This window comes from Vidua macroura, chromosome 1 (assembly GCF_024509145.1).
Source record: "Vidua macroura isolate BioBank_ID:100142 chromosome 1, ASM2450914v1, whole genome shotgun sequence".
In the NCBI taxonomy this organism is placed as follows: domain Eukaryota; kingdom Metazoa; phylum Chordata; class Aves; order Passeriformes; family Viduidae; genus Vidua; species Vidua macroura.
This window is the reverse complement of record NC_071571.1, coordinates 1667875-1685881: the sequence shown is the minus strand read 5'-3', so window position 1 is coordinate 1685881 and position 18007 is coordinate 1667875. Positions and strand designations below refer to the sequence as shown.

The following is an 18007-nucleotide window of genomic DNA, read 5'->3' as shown; positions in this document are numbered from 1 at the left end:
CCCGACGCAGAGGTTCCGGCGGCGCCCGCCATAGCCGGTCATTGTTGCCGCCGACGCCGCCATTGGCGCCGCGGGGCTGCCCTGAAGGGGGCGGGGGTGAGTGTGGCTCCCTCGGGGCGCTCCCGGTTCCTGCGGGCAGCGACGGTGCGGCTGGGACGGGAGGGGGAGGCGGGGATGGCGTGTGCGACGCCCGGTGGTGTCCGGGTCCTCCCCCGCTACCCCGGGGAGGGCCGTGAGGGGAATTCCCTCCTGGAGGTTCCCTAATCCCGGCGTTCCCATGGAGATCTCTGAGGGGGGAATTCCCTCCTGGAGGTTCCCTAATCCCGGCGTTCCCATGGAGATCTCTGAGGGGGGAATTCCCTCCTGGAAATCCTTTAATCCCACTGCAATATCCCTTGGAGATCTGTGAGGGAGGAATTCCCTCAGGGATTTCCCTTAATTCCCATATTCCACCTGTGAGGGAGGAATTCCCTCATGGATGTCCCTCAATCTCCATATTCCCTTGGAGACTTCTGAGGAAGGAATTCCCTCATGGATATCCTATAATCCCAATATTCCCTTGGAGCTCCATGAGGGAGGAATTTCCTCCTGGAAATCCTTTAATCCCACTGCCATATCCCGGTGTTCCCTTGGAGATCTGTGAGGGAGGAATTCCCTCATGGATGTTCATTATTTCCATTGGAGATCTCTGAGGGAGGAATTCCCTCATGAAGGTTCCTTAATCCCGGTGTTCCCTTGGAGATCTGTGGGAGGAATTCCCCCATGGATGTCCCATAATTCCCATATTCCCTTGGAGATCTCTGAGGGAAGAATTCCCACATGGAGGTTCGCTAATCCCAGTGTTCCCATGGAGATCTCTGAGGAAGGAATTCCCTCATGGAAATCCTTTAATCCCACTGCCATAGCCTTCTGTGAGGGGGGAATTCCCTCAGGGATGTCCCTGAATCCTGATATTCCCTTGGAGCTCCGTGAGGGAGAAATTTCCTCTTGGGGATTCATTGATCCCAGTGTTTCCTTGGAGTTCTGTGAGGGAGGAATTCCCTTATGGAGGTCCCTTAATCCCAGTGTTCCCTTGGGGATCTCTGAGGAAAGAATTCCCACATGGAGTCCCTTAATTCCCATATTCCACCTGTGAGGGAGGAATTCCCTCATGGATGTTCCTTAATCCCGGTGTTCCCTTGGAGATCTGTGGGAGGAATTCCCCCATGGATGTCCCATGATTCCCATATTCCCTTGGAGATTTCTGAGGGAAGAATTCCCACATGGAGGTTCCCTAATCCCACTGTTCCCATGGAGTTCTGTGATTGAGGAATTCCGTTATGAATGTCCCTCAATCCTGATATTCCCTTGGAGCTCCGTGAGGGGAATTCCCTCATGGATGTTCCTTAATCCCACTGTTCCCTTGGGGATCTCTGAGGGAGGAATTCCCTCATGGATATCCTATGATCCCGATATTCCCTTGGAGATTACTGAGGGAGGAATTCCCTCCTGGAAATCCTTTAATCCCACTGCCATATCCCAGGTTCCTTGGAGCTCCATGAGGGAGGAATTCCCTCATGGATGTCCCTTAATTCCCATATTCCCTTGGAGCTCTGTGAGGGAGGAATTCCCTTATGGATGTCTCTCAATCCTGATATTCCCTTGGAGCTCCCTGAGGGGAATTCCCTCGTGGATGTTCCATAATCCCACTGTTCCCTTGGGGATCTCTGAGGGAGGAATTCCCTCCTGGAGGTTCCCTAATCCCGGTGTTCCCATGGAGATCTCTGAGGGGGGAATTCCCTCCTGGAAATCCTTTAATCCCACTGCAATATCCCTTGGAGATCTGTGAGGGAGGAATTCCCTCAGGGATTTCCCTTAATTCCCATATTCCACCTGTGAGGGAGGAATTCCCTCATGGATGTCCCTCAATCTCCATATTCCCTTGGAGACTTCTGAGGAAGGAATTCCCTCATGGATATCCTATAATCCCGATATTCCCTTGGAGCTCCATGAGGGAGGAATTCCCTCCTGGAAATCCTTTAATCCCACTGCCATATCCCAGGTTCCTTGGAGCTCCCTGAGGGAGGAATTCCCTCATGGATGTCCCTTAATTCCCATATTCCCTTGGATCTCCATGAGGGAGGAATTCCCTCCTGGACGTTCCCAAATCCCGGTGTTCCCTTGGGGATCTCTGAGGGAAGAATTCCCACATGAAGGTTCCCTAATCCCACTGTTCCCATGGAGTTCTGTGATTGAGGAATTCCCTTATGAATGTCCCTCAATCCTGATATTCCCTTGGAGCTCCGTGAGGGGAATTCCCTCATGGATGTTCCTTAATCCCACTGTTCCCTTGGGGATCTCTGAGGAAGGAATTCCCTCATGGATATCCTATGATCCCGATATTCCCTTGGAGATTTCTGAGGGAGGAATTCCCTCCTGGAAATCCTTTAATCCCACTGCCATATCCCAGGTTCCTTGGAGCTCCGTGAGGGAGGAATTCCCTCCTGGATGTCTCTCAATCCTGATATTCCTTTGGAGCTCCCTGAGGGGAATTCCCTCATGGATGTTCCCAAATCCCACTGTTCCCTTGAGGATCTCTGAGGGAGGAATTCCCTCCTGGAGGTTCCCTAATCCCGGTGTTCCCATGGAGATCTCTGAGGGGGGAATTCCCTCCTGGAAATCCTTTAATCCCACTGCAATATCCCTTGGAGATCTGTGAGGGAGGAATTCCCTCAGGGATTTCCCTTAATTCCCATATTCCACCTGTGAGGGAGGAATTCCCTCATGGATGTCCCTCAATCTCCATATTCCCTTGGAGACTTCTGAGGAAGGAATTCCCTCATGGATATCCTATAATCCCGATATTCCCTTGGAGCTCCATGAGGGAGGAATTCCCTCCTGGAAATCCTTTAATCCCACTGCCATATCCCAAGTTCCTTGGAGCTCCCTGAGGGAGGAATTCCCTCATGGATTTCCCTTAATGCCAATATTCTCTTGGAGCTCTGTGAAGGAAAATTCCCTCAGGGATTTCCCTTAATCCCGGGGTTCTCTTGGAAATTTCTGAGGGAGGAATTCCCACATGGAAATCCTTTATTCCCACTGTGATATCCCAGTGTTTTCTTGGAGCTCTGTGAGGGAGGAATTCCCTCATGGATGTCCCTTAATCCTGATATTCCCTTGGAGCTCCGTGAGGGAGGAGTTTCCTCCTGGAAATCCTTTAATCCCACTGCCATATCCCGGTGTTTCCTTGGAGCTCTGTGAGGGAGGAATTCCCTCATGGATGTTCCTTATTTCCATTGGAGATCTCTGATGGAGGAATTCCCTCATGAAGGTTCCTTAATCCCGGTGTTCCCTTGGAGATCTGTGAGAGGAATTCCCCCATGGATGTCCCATAATTCCCATATTCCCTTGGAGATCTCTGAGGGAAGAATTCCCACATGGAGGTTCGCTAATCCCACTGTTCCCATGGAGATCTCTGAGGAAGGAATTCCCTCATGGAAATCCTTTAATCCCACTGCCATAGCCTTCTGTGAGGGGGGAATTCCCTCATGGATATCCTATAATCCCAATATTCTCTTGGAGCTCCATGAGGGAGGAATTCCCTCATGGATGTCCCTTAATTCCCATATTCCCTTGGATCTCCATGAGGGAGGAATTCCCTCCTGGACGTTCCCAAATCCCACTGTTCCCTTGGGGATCTCTGAGGGAAGAATTCCCACATGGAGGTTCCCTAATCCCACTGTTCCCATGGAGTTCTGTGATTGAGGAATTCCCTTATGAATGTCCCTCAATCCTGATATTCCCTTGGAGCTCCGTGAGGGGAATTCCCTCATGGATGTTCCTTAATCCCACTGTTCCCTTGGGGATTTCTGAGGGAGGAATTCCCTCATGGATATCCTATGATCCCGATATTCCCTTGGAGATTTCTGAGGGAGGAATTTCTCCTGGAAATCCTTTAATCCCACTGCCATATCCCAGGTTCCTTGGAGCTCCATGAGGGAGGAATTCCCTCATGGATGTCTCTCAATCCTGATATTCCTTTGGAGCTCCCTGAGGGGAATTCCCTCGTGGATGTTCCATAATCCCACTCTTCCCTTGGGGATCTCTGAGGGAGGAATTCCCTCCTGGAGGTTCCCTAATCCCGGTGTTCCCATGGAGATCTCTGAGGGGGGGGATCCCCTCCTGGAAATCCTTTAATCCCACTGCAATATCCCTTGGAGATCTGTGAGGGAGGAATTCCCTCAGGGATTTCCCCTAATTCCAATATTCCACCTGTGATGGAGGAATTCCCTCATGGATGTCCCTCAATCCCCATATTCCCTTGGAGACTTCTGAGGAAGGAATTCCCTCATGGATATCCTATAATCCCAATATTCCCTTGGAGCTCCATGAGGGAGGAATTCCCTCCTGGAAATCCTTTAATCCCACTGCCATATCCCAAGTTCCTTGGAGCTCCCTGAGGGAGGAATTCCCTCATGGATGTCCCTTAATTCCCATATTCCCTTGGAGCTCCGTGAGGGAGGATTTCCCTCCTGGAGGTTCCCAAATCCCGGTGTTCCCTTGGAGATTTCTGAGGGAGGAATTCCCTCGCAGAGATCCCTAAATCCCCTTTTCCCTCAGTGTATCCCAAATCCTGTCCCTGCAGCCTCTTTGCTTTATTCCCTCTGTGCTCAGTCTTCCCTCGTTTTTCTTTTTTTTTTCCCATTTTTTGCCCTATTTTTATCCTGCCATTGCTCCAAATCCACGGAAAAGCTCTGCAGTAAGTGGGAGGTGCCAGACCTGGGAACAAAGGGATGATCCCAGAGCTTTCCCAAATATTTCAGGAATTTCTTTCCCTCCACCCCTTCAGTTCATTTATTCCTTGGAAATATCCCACTGAATTTTTCTTTTCCTGCTTTTTTTAGGACGGAACCAGCTCTGACAAGAGGAAAAAGCATCCATAGGGCGATTCCCAGCTATCCCAAAAAACCATGGAAAACCCAAATTATCCCAACACTTATTCCCCCTCAATTTCCCCATGATTTCCCCCACTTTTAAAGCCTCAAATCCCATTTTTAGCAGGGATTTTTTTGGGATTATTTTTTCCAAATTCCTTGGCTCAGCCAGGAATTTTTTGCAGCCTGCATGGACAGAGCAACCTTTGCCTGTTCCACCGCTTTTTTCCGGGATTTTGGGAATTCTTCTCCGGGTGCTCTTCCCGGGGGCCACGTGGATTTTATTGACAAAGCCGATTCTTTCACTTATTCCGATTTTTTCCGGGATTATCTCATTCCCAACCATCCCTGCATTTTCTCGGCCAAGTTCACCGAGGATTGGGGCAGCAGGAAAAATTGGGTGACGTGGGATGGGAAACCCAACTTTGAGCATCTCCTGCAGAAGTTTGGTAAGTCCTGGGATTTTTTCCCAAATCCTAAAGGATTCAGCTTTATAGGATTGAATTTTCAGGATAAAAGCACTAAAAAAAAAAAAAAAAAAAAAAAAAAAAAAAAAAAAAAAAAAAAAATTCCAAGATTTTTTCCTAAACTCTGACGTGGATTTTTTTTTCCGTTTATTCACTCGCAAATTTCATTTTTTATTTATATTTAAATAAATTTTAAATCTTGGAGAATTTAATTCATCCAAATCCTAAAGGATTCAACTTTTTGGGATTGAATTTTCAGGATAAAAGCACTAAAAAGAAAACAAAATTCCAGGATTTTTTCCTAAACTATGACGTGGATTTTTTTCCATTTATTCACTCCCAAATTTTATTTTTTATTTATATTTAAATAAATTTAAAATCTTGGAGAATTTAATTCATCCAAATCCTAAAGGATTCAGCTTTATAGGATTGAATTTTAGGGATAAAAGCACTTGAAAAACCCCTAAATTCCAAGTTTTTATCCTAAATTAATCCGTGGATTTTTTTTTCCATGGGAAACCCAACTTGGAGCATCTCCTGCAGAAGTTTGGTAAATCCTGGGATTTTTTGCAAATCCTAAAGGATTCAACTTTTTAGGACTGAATTTTCAGGATAAAAGCATTAAAAAAACCCAAATTCCAAGCTTTTGTCCAAAATTAATCCATGGATTTTTTTTTTCCCATTTCTTCCCAGTCTGGTTTGCAGATTCCAAGCTAAAATTTATTCCCAAATTTTCTTTATCATTTATTATTTAAAGAAATTAAAAATCTTGGATAATTTCATTATTCCTAATCAACACCTCCCTTCTAATGGACTTAAGGGGAAAATTCCCTTTAAAGAAAAAACTGGAAAATTCAGGTCACGGCAAAGAAAAACCAGGAAAATTTGGGGCACGTGGAATAAACAGCAGGAAAATTCAGGTCACTCCACACTCTCACTCTGGATTTGGATGTTGTTTCCCTGGAATATTGGGATGGTTCCTCTGGAATATTTAAAGCCCAGAATTCCATGGGCTTGAGGTGGAGATGATTTGATGAGTCCTCCTCATTCCCAAGGGATTTGTAATTTCTGGATCACGTTCCCTTGGAATGATGGTTCTGGGATTGGGATGGTTCCTCTGGAATATTTGAAGCCTGGAATTCCGCGGGGATGAGCTTGAGGTGGAGATGATTTGATGAATCCTTCTCATTCCTGCAGAGAATTCCTGAAGGATTTGTAATTCCCGGATCATGTTCCCTTGTTATGATGGTTCTGGGATTGGGGTGGTTCCTCTGGAATATTTAAAGCCCAGAATTCCATGGGCTTGAGGTGGAGATGATTTGATGAGTCCTCCTCATTCCCAAGGGATTTGTAATTCCTGGATCATGTTCCCTTCTTATGATGGTTCTGGGATTGGGGTGGTTCTTCTGGAATATTTAAAGCCCAGAATTCCATGGGGATGAGCTTGAGGGAGGTGATTTGATGAGTCCTCCTCATTCCCAAGGGATTTGTAATTTCTGGATCACGTTCCCTTGGAATGATGGTTCTGGGATTGGGATGGTTCCTCTGGAATATCTGAAGCCTGGAATTCCACAGGGATGAGCTTGAGGTGGAGATGATTTGATGAATCCTTCTCATTCCCGTGGAGAATTCCCAAGGGATTTGTAATTCCAGGAGAAGCCATGGTGCCCGTTGCCAACTGCGATGTCAAGGAATACAATTCCAACCCCAAGGAGCAGCTGCCCTTCAAGGAATACGTGGAATATTGGCGGGAATACATCAGGAACGGCTACAGCTCCTCCCGGGGCTGCCTCTACCTCAAGGACTGGCACCTGAGCAGGTCAGGGCTCATTCCCAACACTCCGGCACTGGGAATGTTCCTCTGGAGAAGGGAAGGATCCACGGAATCCTCGGAGCCTAAAGAAGCTCCAGAAAAGCTGGAGAAGGGTTTGGGATGAGCATGGAATGACAAGACACAGGGAATGGCTTCCCACTTAATTTGGGAAGGCATTCCTGGCTGGGATGGAGTTCCCAGAGAAGTTGCTCCATCCCTGGAAGTGCCCAAAGCCAGCTTGGAGCAGCCTGGGATAGTGGGAAGTGTCCCTGGCAGGGGGTTGGAACTGGATCTTCTTTAGGATCCCATCCAACCCCAAAAATTCCATGATTCCATGGTTTGCAGTTGTTCCAGTTGGGGTTTTGAGGCAAAGCAGACGAGCTCAGCATCAGCGTGGAGGGAAAATATTCCAACATTCCCCGAGGGATTCCAAAGCCTTGGCCTGCAGCTCCAAATTCCTCAAATCCCCAATATTCCAGGCTGATATCATTCCCTCAGCCTAATTCCCAGCTTTTATTCCAAGCTCAAGATCCATTTCAACTCAGTTTGGGAAGGAATTCCTGGCTGGGAATGTGGGCAGGGGCTGGGATGGAATTCCCAGAGCAGCTGTGGCTGCCCCTGGATCCCTGGAAGTGTCCAGGGCCAGGCTGGAGCAGCCTGGGACAGTGGGAATTGCCCTTGGCCATGGAATGGGATGATCCTTAAGGTCCCTTCCCACCCAAACCATTCCATGGTTTCTCCCGGTGGAAAATGGCACTGGAACAGCTCCTGCAGTCAGAGCTGGATTGGGATTTGGGTTGGGATTATTCCATGGCCATGTTGGATTTGGGATCCCTTAATATCCATTGGCTTTTCTGGGAACATTCCCATTCCTTCAAGTTGCCTTCCCCCAGCTCTGCCTTTCCTTCTCCAGCTGGAAAAGAACCTTGAGAAGGAATTTTCCCTGTGGGAATGGGGAGGGGCTGGGATGGAATTCCCAGAGAAGCCGTGGCTGCCCCTGAATCCCTGGGAGTGCCCCCGACCAGCTTGGAACAATCTGGGATAGTGAACATTTGGGATAAGCTGCTCCTTCAACTCCTTTCCACCCCAAACCCCTGGAATTCCATCCTAAAGGATCCACCTTGCTCTTCCCCCTGCATTTGGGGGATCCCGTTTTCCCAAGCTGCTTTTCCAAGCGTTTTTGTTTTCCAGAGCTTTTCCAGAGCAGGATGTTTACACCACTCCCGTGTATTTTTCCTCGGATTGGCTCAACGAATATTGGGATGCCGTGGCCGTGGATGATTTTAGGTTCGTCTACATGGGACCCAAGGGATCCTGGTAAGGCTCTCATCCCAAAAAATTCCTTTTCCAGCTGAGAAAAGCCCAGGAAATTATCCTGTTATCCCTCAGGATAACCAGGCAGTTTTCCTGGTGTCCCGGATGGCTCCGAATGGGAGGGAAAAGGGAAAACCCCAAATTGTGCCCACAAAAAAAAAAAAAAAATCATCTGGGAGATTAGAGGAGAAATTCCCTTGGGATCAGCACTTGGAATGGGCAGGAGCCTGGAATGGCAGGGATAACGCCGGTGTTTTCCAGGGGAAAATTCCAAGTGAGAATTCCAGCCCAGTATTGGTTCTAAAGATGCATTTGGGGTGTTTTTATCAGAATTCCCTGCCCTTGAGGGATTTTTGGGATAAATTAAAGAGGAGAAGCACAGAGGATATAAAACACTCCATTATCCAGCCAGAATTCCATCAGGAATTTTGGGATCAGTAGCCATAGAATGGCCTTTTAATAGCCAAAACTCCACAATCCCAACTGAAATTCCAGGAGGAATTTTGGGATCAGGATGGGTATAGTGGCCTTTTAATAGCCAAATTACATTATCCAACCAAAATTCCATGTGGAATTTTGGGATTGGTATGGATACAGCGGCTTTTTAATATCCCAAACTCCATCATCCAGCCAAAATTCCATGAGGAATTTTGGGATGAGTATCCATAGAATGGCCTTCTAATAGTCAAAACTCCATAATCCAACCAAAATTCCACGAGGAATTTTGGGATTGGTATGGATACAGTGATTTAATAGCCAGAACTCCATAATCCAACCGAAATTCCAGGAAGAATTTTGTGATCAGTATCCATAGAATGGCCTTTTAATAGTCAAAACTCCATAATCCAACCAAAATTCCATCAGGAATAGCCAGAACTCCATAATCCAACTGAAATTCCAGGAAGAATTTTGGGATCAGTATCCATAGAATGGCCTTTTAATAGTCAAAACTCCATAATCCAATCAGAATTCCATGAGGAATTTTGGGATTGGTATGGATACAACGGTTTTTTAATATCCAAAACTCCATCATCCAACTGAAATTCCTCATGGAATTTTGGGATCAGTATCCATATAATGGCCTTTCAATAGTCAAAACTCCATAATCCATCTAAAATTCCATGAAGAATTTTGGGATCAGTATCCATAGAATGGCCTTTTAATATCCAAAACTCCATAATCCAACCAAAATTCCATGAGGAATTTTGGGATTGGTATGGATACAGTGATTTAATAGCCAGAACTCCATAATCCAACTGAAATTCCATGAAGAATTTTGGGATTGGTATGGATACAGTGATTTAATAGCCAGAACTCCATAATCCAACCGAAATTCCATGAAGAATTTTGGGATCAGTATCCATATAATGGCCTTTCAATAGTCGAAACTCCATAATCCAACCAAAATTCCACGAGGAATTTTGGGATCAGCACCTCAGCTTCTCAGCGACTCAAATCCCTGTTGGAATTTTTCGGGATTGATTCCCACCCATCCCTGTTTTTTCCCAGGACGCCGTTCCACGCCGACGTCTTCCGCTCCTACAGCTGGTCAGCCAACATCTGTGGCAGGAAGAAATGGCTCCTGTATCCCGCGGGACAGGAGGAATTCCTGAAGGATCGCCACGGGAATCTCCCCTTCGACGTGACGGCTCCGGATCTTCGGGATAAGAGGATTTATCCGCGCTACAGCCAGAGCCAGCCCCCTCTGGAAATTCTCCAGGAAGCCGGAGAGATCGTCTTCATTCCCAGTGGATGGCACCACCAGGTTTATAACCTGGTGAGGGAATGGATCCCGCTGGGAATTGCTCTTGGATCGGGAAGTGGGATCACAAAGGTTTTGTTGGGATGGATGGAAATTGGGATTTTCAGGGAAAAGGTTGATCCCTTCTCCTGGGTGATGTTGGGATGGAATTGAGGCCTTGGAATTGTTGAAGGGAAGCTCCATCCCTGGAGGTGTCCAAGGATAGCTTGGATGAGGCTTGGAGCACCCTGGGAGAGTGGGAATGGGATGGTCCTTAAGGTCCTTTCCCACTCAAACCATTCCAGGAATTCCATGGCACAGAAGTGGGGTGAGGAGGAGGAAGATCCTGGGAAAAGATGGAAATCCTTCCCGAGAAGGAGGAATTCCAGCTTGGAGCACCATGTACCATGGATAGTGGGAAGTGTGGGATGGGATGATGGAATGGGATGAGTGTTCAGATCCCTTAAGATGGGATTTTTGGAGTGGCACATTCCATATTATCATTCCTAATGACTTAATTAGTGACTAATTATCCATGGATTATCCCAAATTTTTCCCTCAGGAAGACACCATCTCCATCAACCACAACTGGGTCAGCGGCAGCATTTTGGGAATTAAGGACATTTTGGGTTTCTAAAGAAGGAATCAGATTTTTGGAGCAGCAAATTCCATATTATCATCCCTAATAACTTAATTAGTGGCTAATCACTAATTATCCGTGGATTATCCCAAATTTTTCCCTCAGGAAGACACCATCTCCATCAACCACAACTGTGTCCGCAGCTGCATTTTGGGAATTAGGGACATTCTGGGTTTCTAAAGAAGGAATTAGGTCTTTGGAGCAGCAAATTCCATATTATCATCCCTAATAGCTTAATTAGTTGCTAATTACCAATTATCCGTGGATTATCCCAAATTTTTCCCTCAGGAAGACACCATCTCCATCAACCACAACTGGGTCAGCGGCTGCATTTTGGGAATGAGGGACATTCTGGTTTGCTCAGGAATAGGATTTTTTGGAGCAGCAAATTCCATAGTATCATCCCTAATAACTTAATTAGTTGCTAATTACTAATTATCCGTGGATTATCCCAAACTTTTCCCTCAGGAAGACACCATCTCCATCAACCACAACTGTGTCCGCAGCTGCATTTTGGGAATTAGGGACATTCTGGGTTTCTAAAGAAGGAATTAGGTCTTTGGAGCAGCAAATTCCATATTATCATCCCTAATAGCTTAATTAGTTGCTAATTACCAATTATCCGTGGATTATCCCAAATTTTTCCCTCAGGAAGACACCATCTCCATCAACCACGAGTGGGTCAGCGGCTGCATTTTGGGAATTAGGGACATTCTGGGTTTCTAAAGAAGGAATTAGGTCTTTGGAGCAGCACATTCCATATTATCATCCCTAATAACTTAATTAGTTGCTAATTACTAATTATCTGTGGATTATCCCAAACTTTTCCCTCAGGAAGACACCATCTCCATCAACCACAACTGGGTCAGCGGCTGCATTTTGGGAATGAGGGACATTCTGGTTTGCTCAGGAATAGGATTTTTTGGAGCAGCAAATTCCATAGTATCATCCCTAATAACTTAATTAGTTGCTAATTACTAATTATCTGTGGATTATCCCAAACTTTTCCCTCAGGAAGACACCATCTCCATCAACCACGAGTGGGTCAGCGGCTGCATTTTGGGAATTAGGGACATTCTGGGTTTCTAAAGAAGGAATTAGGTCTTTGGAGCAGCAAATTCCATATTATCATCCCTAATAACTTAATTAGTGGCTAATCACTAATTATCCGTGGATTATCCCAAATTTTTCCCTCAGGAAGACACCATCTCCATCAACCACAACTGGGTCAACGGCTGCAACGTGGCCGTCATGTGGTGCTTCCTGCAGGATGAGCTGGCGGCCGTCCAGAGGGAAATCAGCCAATGGAAAGATCCCATGGACGACTGGCACCTCCAGTGCCAGGTACAGCCCGATCCTGGATTATCCAGGGAGCCGGAATTCCGGGATTATTGGAGCTGAAGTTCTGATCTCAGCTTCTGGATCCTGGGTTAGCCCGGAATTCCGCAGGGGAAATATTTTTTCCGCACAGAAAAACCAGCGGAATTTCCGTGGTTTTTAAGGAAGTGGGAGTTGGGGACAGCTTTGTTTTGTTGGGAAATGTTCCCTGTAAAAGTTTGGGAATGTTCCCTGTAAAAGTTTGGGAATTGCTTCTGGTTATTGGCTGTGTGTCCAGGTTGGAATGTTGGTTGGAAAGATGGAAAACTTCAGGATCAAGAGAGCTGGAAATGTTCACCTGGAGAAGGGAAAATTCCAGGGAGAGACCTCAGAGCCCCTCCCAGAGCCTAAAGAAGCTCCAGAAAAGCTGGAGAGGGAATTGGGATAAACATGGAATGACAGGACACAAGGAATGGCTTCCCACTTAATTTCAATGGGATATTGGGAAGGAATTCCTGGCTGAGATAGAATTCCCTGAGAAGCCGTGGCTGCCCCTGGATCCCTGGAGCTGGGAAAGAATCCAAAAGACCAAACTCCATAATCCAACCAAAATTCCATGAGGAAGAGGATGGATGGGATTCCTTCCAAAATCTTCTGGATGAACCAAATTCCAAGTTTTTTCCTAGAAGCTGTTCCCTCTTCTTGGGTTGATTTCCTTCCAAAAATGAATAGTTGGGAAAATTCCCACAATTAATATTTGGGAAAAACAACCTAGTGCCTTTGGTTCCAGAAGCAATTCCAAGAATTCCTAGCTTCATAAAATCCAATTTTAGGGATTTTTCCTGGATTTTTCCCCCACTGTCATTCCCATTTTCATTCCGTTTCTTCCCTTTAGCTGATCATGAAATCCTGCACGGGCATCGACTACAAGGAATTCTACAACTTCCTCAAAGTCATCGCGGAAAACCGGATTTCCATCCTGGAGAAGGGCCTGGATGAGGAATCCTCATCCCAGAACAATTCCAAAGCCGCCATCTCCACCTTGGGAATGCTGCACGCCGTGTTCGACCTGAAGAGGACGGTGAAGGTGCTGAGCTCGTTAAGCGCTAACGAGGATTTCCGGAAGCTGGATCTGACTTCCCTGTCTCCTCCTCCGGAGGCTCTGCTCCAGCACCTGGAATCGGCCATAGACACGGCCCTGCTCTGAATTCCCACTTTTCCACGATTTTTTCCAGAGAGTTTGGAGGAAATGGACTTGGACAAGAGCTTTACTCCAGCGGGAGATGGGAGAATGAAAGGAGGGAGAATATTCCCAAAGTTCTGAGTGGTTTGGAGGAATTCGGGGAAAAAACCATCCCAGCCAAAGGAAAATCCCAACCTTCCTTTAGGATTGTGAGCATCACTCAGGGAAAAAATTCCCTATGGATCATCTGGCGTTGGAATGATGCAAATTCCCTGTGCTTAAGCTCAGCGTTGTTAAAACCTCTCCTACTTCCAGATGCAGCTCAGCTTTTCCATCCTTTTTTAGGGAATTCCAGCTGGTGAGTTTCATGGAAGCCTGAGCTGGAGCCAGCACCTGGAATCGGCCATAGACACGGCCCTGCTCGGAATTCCCGCTTTTCCAAGATTTTTTTCAGAGGGTTTGGAGGAAATGGACTTGGACAAGAGCTTTACTCCAGCAGGAGGAGGGACAGCATTCCCAAAGTTCCGAGTGGTTTGGAGGAATTGGGGGAAAAAAACCATCCCAGCCAATCCCAAACTTCCTTTAGGATTGTGAGCATCACTCAGGGAAAAAATTCCCTATGGATCATCTGGCGTTGGAATGATGCAAATTCCCTGTGCTTAAGCTCAGCGTTGTTAAAACCTCTCCTACTTCCAGGTGCAGCTCAGCTTTTCCATCCTTTTTTAGGGAATTCCAGCTGGTGAATTCCATGGAAGCCTGAGCTGGAGCCTGGGTTTGGGAATGTTGATTCCGTGTCTTCCAAAGTGGGATTTCCAAAGCCGAGATGTTCAGGATTAAATTTAATTCAGCTCGGAGCAAAACCTGCCTTGACTCATCCCAATAAAAAGCAGGAATGGGAATGTGCTCCCAAAATTCCGCGCTCTATCCCAAGGCCCAGAATTCCCTCCAGAAAAGATCAGGAAAGTTCTGAGTGATTTGGAGGAATTAGAGGAAAAAAAAAAACCATCCCAGCTAAAGGAAAATCCCATTTTTTTTAGGATTCTGAGCAGGCACTCAGGGAAAAAATTCCTTGTGGAATTTTTTGTGGATCCAGCACCTCCCGCACTCTTCCACAGCACAATTCCCACCCAGAATATTCCCAGTGGAACATCCCCCTCCTGCTTTTCCTTGGAAAAATCAAAAACCTGGAAGCACAAATGGCTGCACACTGTTACCTTCAGGCCTCGCTTGAATTCTTCCCGAAACCAAAACCGAGAAAAACTTGGAATTTCGGGAAGTTTTAGGAAGTCAAACTGAAAATCTGCCTCGTTTTCCTTGAATTCCTTGGAATTTTTACCCCCCCCCTGCACTTTGCATGTTCTTTTCCAGTAGGAATTTTGCATTTTTTTCTTCATTCCCAAAAATATCAAGGAGCCGTTTTTCCGTAATTTAGGAAATTCCCGGATTCTTGAAGACGACAAAGATTGGAATAAGGAGCATGCAGAGCCTGGAATCTTCAAAATTCCAAGAGATTTATTTAAATAAAAATTCCTGGCAAACTTCCAGTGAGAGTCTCTCGTTAATATATTAATTCTTAATTAGTTAATATAGTAATTAATCTGTTATTAATTAAAGGATAAAATCTGGGGAAAATGGGAGGAAAAAACCTGGGGGGGGTTTGTTTTCCCAGAGTCACCTGGATAAGGCAAAAAAATTCCTTGGAAAAATGAGAAAAATACTAAAAAAACAAAGAAAAAATCCCAAGGGAAAAAATGACAAAAATTCCATTTATTTAAAGCTTTGGACTTCCAATTTTTCGTTCCCAAAAATATCAAGGATCCATTTTCCCTTCATTTAGAAAATCCCCAAATTCCTGAAAACAAAGAAGATTGGAAGAAGGAGCACGTGGATCCTGGAATTTCTTCAAAATTCCAAGAGTTTTATTGAAATAAAAATTCCTGGCAATCTTCCCATGGGATTCTCTCATTAATATATTAATTCTTGTAATTAATCTGTTATTCATTAAATTATAAAATTCGGGAAAAATGGGAGGAAAAAAAAACCTGGTTGTTTTTTTTTTTCCCAGAGTCACCTGGATAAGGCAAAAAATTCCTGGGAAAAATGAAGAAATCCCAAGGGAAAAACAACAAAAATCCCAATTTTTGAAGGCGTTGGATTTCCAATTCTTCTTTTCCAAAAATACCAAGGAGCACTTTCCTTAATTTAGAAAATCAGGAAAACTTGGGAAAAAACAGCTGGAAAAAGCTTGGGGAGTTTTATTTTCCTGGATAAGAAAAGAAAAAAAAATCCCAGGAAAAATAAAAAAAAAAACAGGATAAAAACTGTCAAAAATAAGATTTTTTTTAGGCTATTTGTTAAATTATTTTGGGATGCTGGGAACAGCATCCCAAATATCCATTGGGAATATCCCAAATATTCTTTTTCCAAAGGGAAATTCCAGCTCGGAGTACAAAGCACCTCTGGGGTTGGCAGAGCAGGAATCCAGCTGGGATTGGAGTTTTTATTCCATAATTTCTCTTTGTTTTCCCAGAATTTCCCAAAATCCGGGAAAAATCCTTTTTTTTTTTTTTTTTTTTTGCCAAGCCCCCCAGAATTCCAAAGAAACACGGGATTATCCAAGGTGTGGGATCACCCCTGAGGTCTCCCAAGGATAAATAAAAATCTTGGAGCATGGGAAAATTGGGAAATTTGGGAATAGCAGCTTCCAAATGAAATTGGAAAAGTCCTGAGTTGGGAAAAGTAGGAAAAGGAATGGCGGGAAAAATCTCCTCTCATTCCCAGAATTTTTAGGAGTTTTGGGATGAGCTCTCCTTCCCAGTCCAAGAAATCCCATTAAAAATTGGTTTTTCCCAAAGAAATTCTTTCTTTTTCTGGGAATTCTCCAGTGAAAAAAAAAAAAAAAAAAAAAAAAAAAAACATCCCGAGCAGGAAAAGGAGATTTTTTTCCTGGGAATTATTTGTGGGAAAAGGGGATAAAACTCAAAAAAAAACCTTGGAGATGGAAATTCCAGCCCTTCCAGTGTTTTTGGGATCAGGAAAACCTCGGCTGGGGAGGAATTCTTCCCTTTAAGGCAGCCAGGGATACAATTCCCGCTTTTTCCAGCGGGGTTTGGTCTGGAAAATTTGGGAAAATTCCCAAATTTGGGATTTTCCCTATGGATCAGGAGCTGTGGGAGTTTTCCTTTGGATGGAGCCGGATCCTCTGGATGTGTTCATAGCATGACTGGGGAGGGAATAGAGCAAAAATTAGGGAAAAAATTTGGGAACTCTGGGATTAAATCCAAGCTCCTGCAGGCAGAGAATCCCTGCTGATCCCAAGGAGAATTCCAACAGAATTCAATCTGTCCGGAATTAAAGATTAGGATTTTTTCCCAGCCTAGCAAGGGAATAAAATCCCAAAAATTCCATTCAAAAAAAAATGGAATTTTGCTGGAATTCCTGGGAAGAAATCCCCTTACCTCCAGTGCCGTCAGCAGGAAGTCCAACATTCCTCCCTGGTTGGTCGGATCCATCAAATCCCGGATCAGATGGATTTCAGCTCCCAGGTGTTGGATCCTAGGGAAAAACAAATCCCCAAAATCTGGGAAAAATCTCCGGGCACGTGGAGGGGTTGGAATTTTGGAGAGGAGGAGAGGAACTCTGGAATTCCGGTGCCGATTGCAGGTGCATCCTGATCTGCTGGAGGGATCTGGGATCTCAGAATCCCAGAATTCCAGAATCCCAGAGTGTTTGGGGTTGGAAAGCTCCTTCAGGATGACCCATGAGCAGGGATATCCCATTATCCCAATTTTTTCCAAGCGCTTCCCATCGGGAACTCTTCCAGGGATGGAGCAGCCACAGCTTGGGATGCTCCATCCCAAGAAAATTCCAGATCCATCCATAAGAAATTCCAATTGCTGGATGGAATTTTGGATTCTTTTTCTCCCAAAGGAATCCCAGTTCCTGCTGAGGATGGAAAATTCCTGTAGAAATCCCAGAATTCCAGAATCCCAGAGTGTTTGGGGTTGGAAAAGTCCTTAAAGAAGATCCATGGGCAGGGACTTCCAATTATCCCAATTTTCTCTGGGCTAAAAGATGGAGACTCTGGAATTCTGGGATAAAAGGAATCTCATTTGCCGTGAAAACCCTGGAATACTGTCTGGGATAAGACACAGACACTCTGGAATTCTGGGATTTTCCATCAAATATCCTTTGGGATAAAACACAGACACTCTGGAATTCTGGGATAAAAGGAATCACTTTTTCCATTAAAAGCCCGGAATTCCTCTGGGATAAAACACAGACACTCTGGAATTCTGGGATAAAAGGAATCACTTTTTCCATTAAAAGCCTGGAATTCCTCTGGGATAAAACACAGACACTCTGGAATTCTGGGATAAAAGAAATCACTTTTCCATTAAAAGCCTGGAATTCCTCTGGGATAAGACACGGACACTCTGGAATTCTGGGATAAAAGAAATCACTTTTTCCATTAAAAGCCTGGAATTCCTCTGGGATAAAACACAGACACTCTGGAATTCTGGGATAAAAGAAATCACTTTTTCCATTAAAAGCCTGGAATTCCTCTGGGATAAAACACAGACACTCTGGAATTCTGGGATAAAAGAAATCACTTTTTC

At 45.1% G+C, this 18007-nt stretch overlaps 2 protein-coding genes and 1 long non-coding RNA gene across 4 annotated transcripts in view; 1 reads left to right on the top strand and 2 right to left on the bottom strand.

Annotated features, from left to right (window-relative positions):
- The first annotated feature begins 7 nt into the window (after window positions 1-7).
- Window positions 8-14938, top strand: JMJD4 (jumonji domain containing 4). The gene is made up of 7 exons (XM_053995865.1): window positions 8-96; window positions 4884-5362; window positions 7034-7199; window positions 8385-8510; window positions 10017-10284; window positions 12086-12232; window positions 13101-14938. Exons 2-7 carry the CDS (start codon window positions 5104-5106, stop codon window positions 13410-13412), a joined length of 1278 nt encoding a protein of 425 aa, XP_053851840.1. The 5' UTR covers window positions 8-96; window positions 4884-5103; the 3' UTR covers window positions 13413-14938.
- On the bottom strand, window positions 14881-16287 carry LOC128817442 (uncharacterized). The gene is made up of 2 exons (XR_008440198.1): window positions 15460-16287; window positions 14881-15063 (listed from the first exon to the last, which is right to left on the bottom strand). It is a non-coding gene; the product is annotated as an uncharacterized LOC128817442 (long non-coding RNA).
- A 5-nt stretch (window positions 16288-16292) lies between these two features.
- ALS2CL (ALS2 C-terminal like) overlaps window positions 16293-18007 on the bottom strand; it is a 42918-nt gene continuing 41203 nt past the window's right edge. For both annotated transcript variants that reach the window (XM_053995820.1, XM_053995812.1), the window contains exons 25-26: window positions 16847-16943; window positions 16293-16611 (exon numbers count right to left, since the gene is read on the bottom strand). In XM_053995820.1, the coding sequence (XP_053851795.1) occupies window positions 16549-16611; window positions 16847-16943 (160 nt within the window). In that variant the 3' untranslated portion in view covers window positions 16293-16548. The remainder of the gene's footprint in view (window positions 16612-16846; window positions 16944-18007) is intronic.

Bases quoted from the DNA above. Each gene is read 5' to 3' on its own strand.
- JMJD4 (XM_053995865.1), top strand. From the start codon at position 5,104: ATGGACAGAGCAACCTTTGCCTGTTCCACCGCTTTTTTCCGGGATTTT. The intron at 10,285-12,085 runs GTGAGGGAATGG...TTTTTCCCTCAG, and splicing joins ACCACCAGGTTTATAACCTG to GAAGACACCATCTCCATCAA. The intron at 12,233-13,100 runs GTACAGCCCGAT...TCTTCCCTTTAG, and splicing joins ACTGGCACCTCCAGTGCCAG to CTGATCATGAAATCCTGCAC.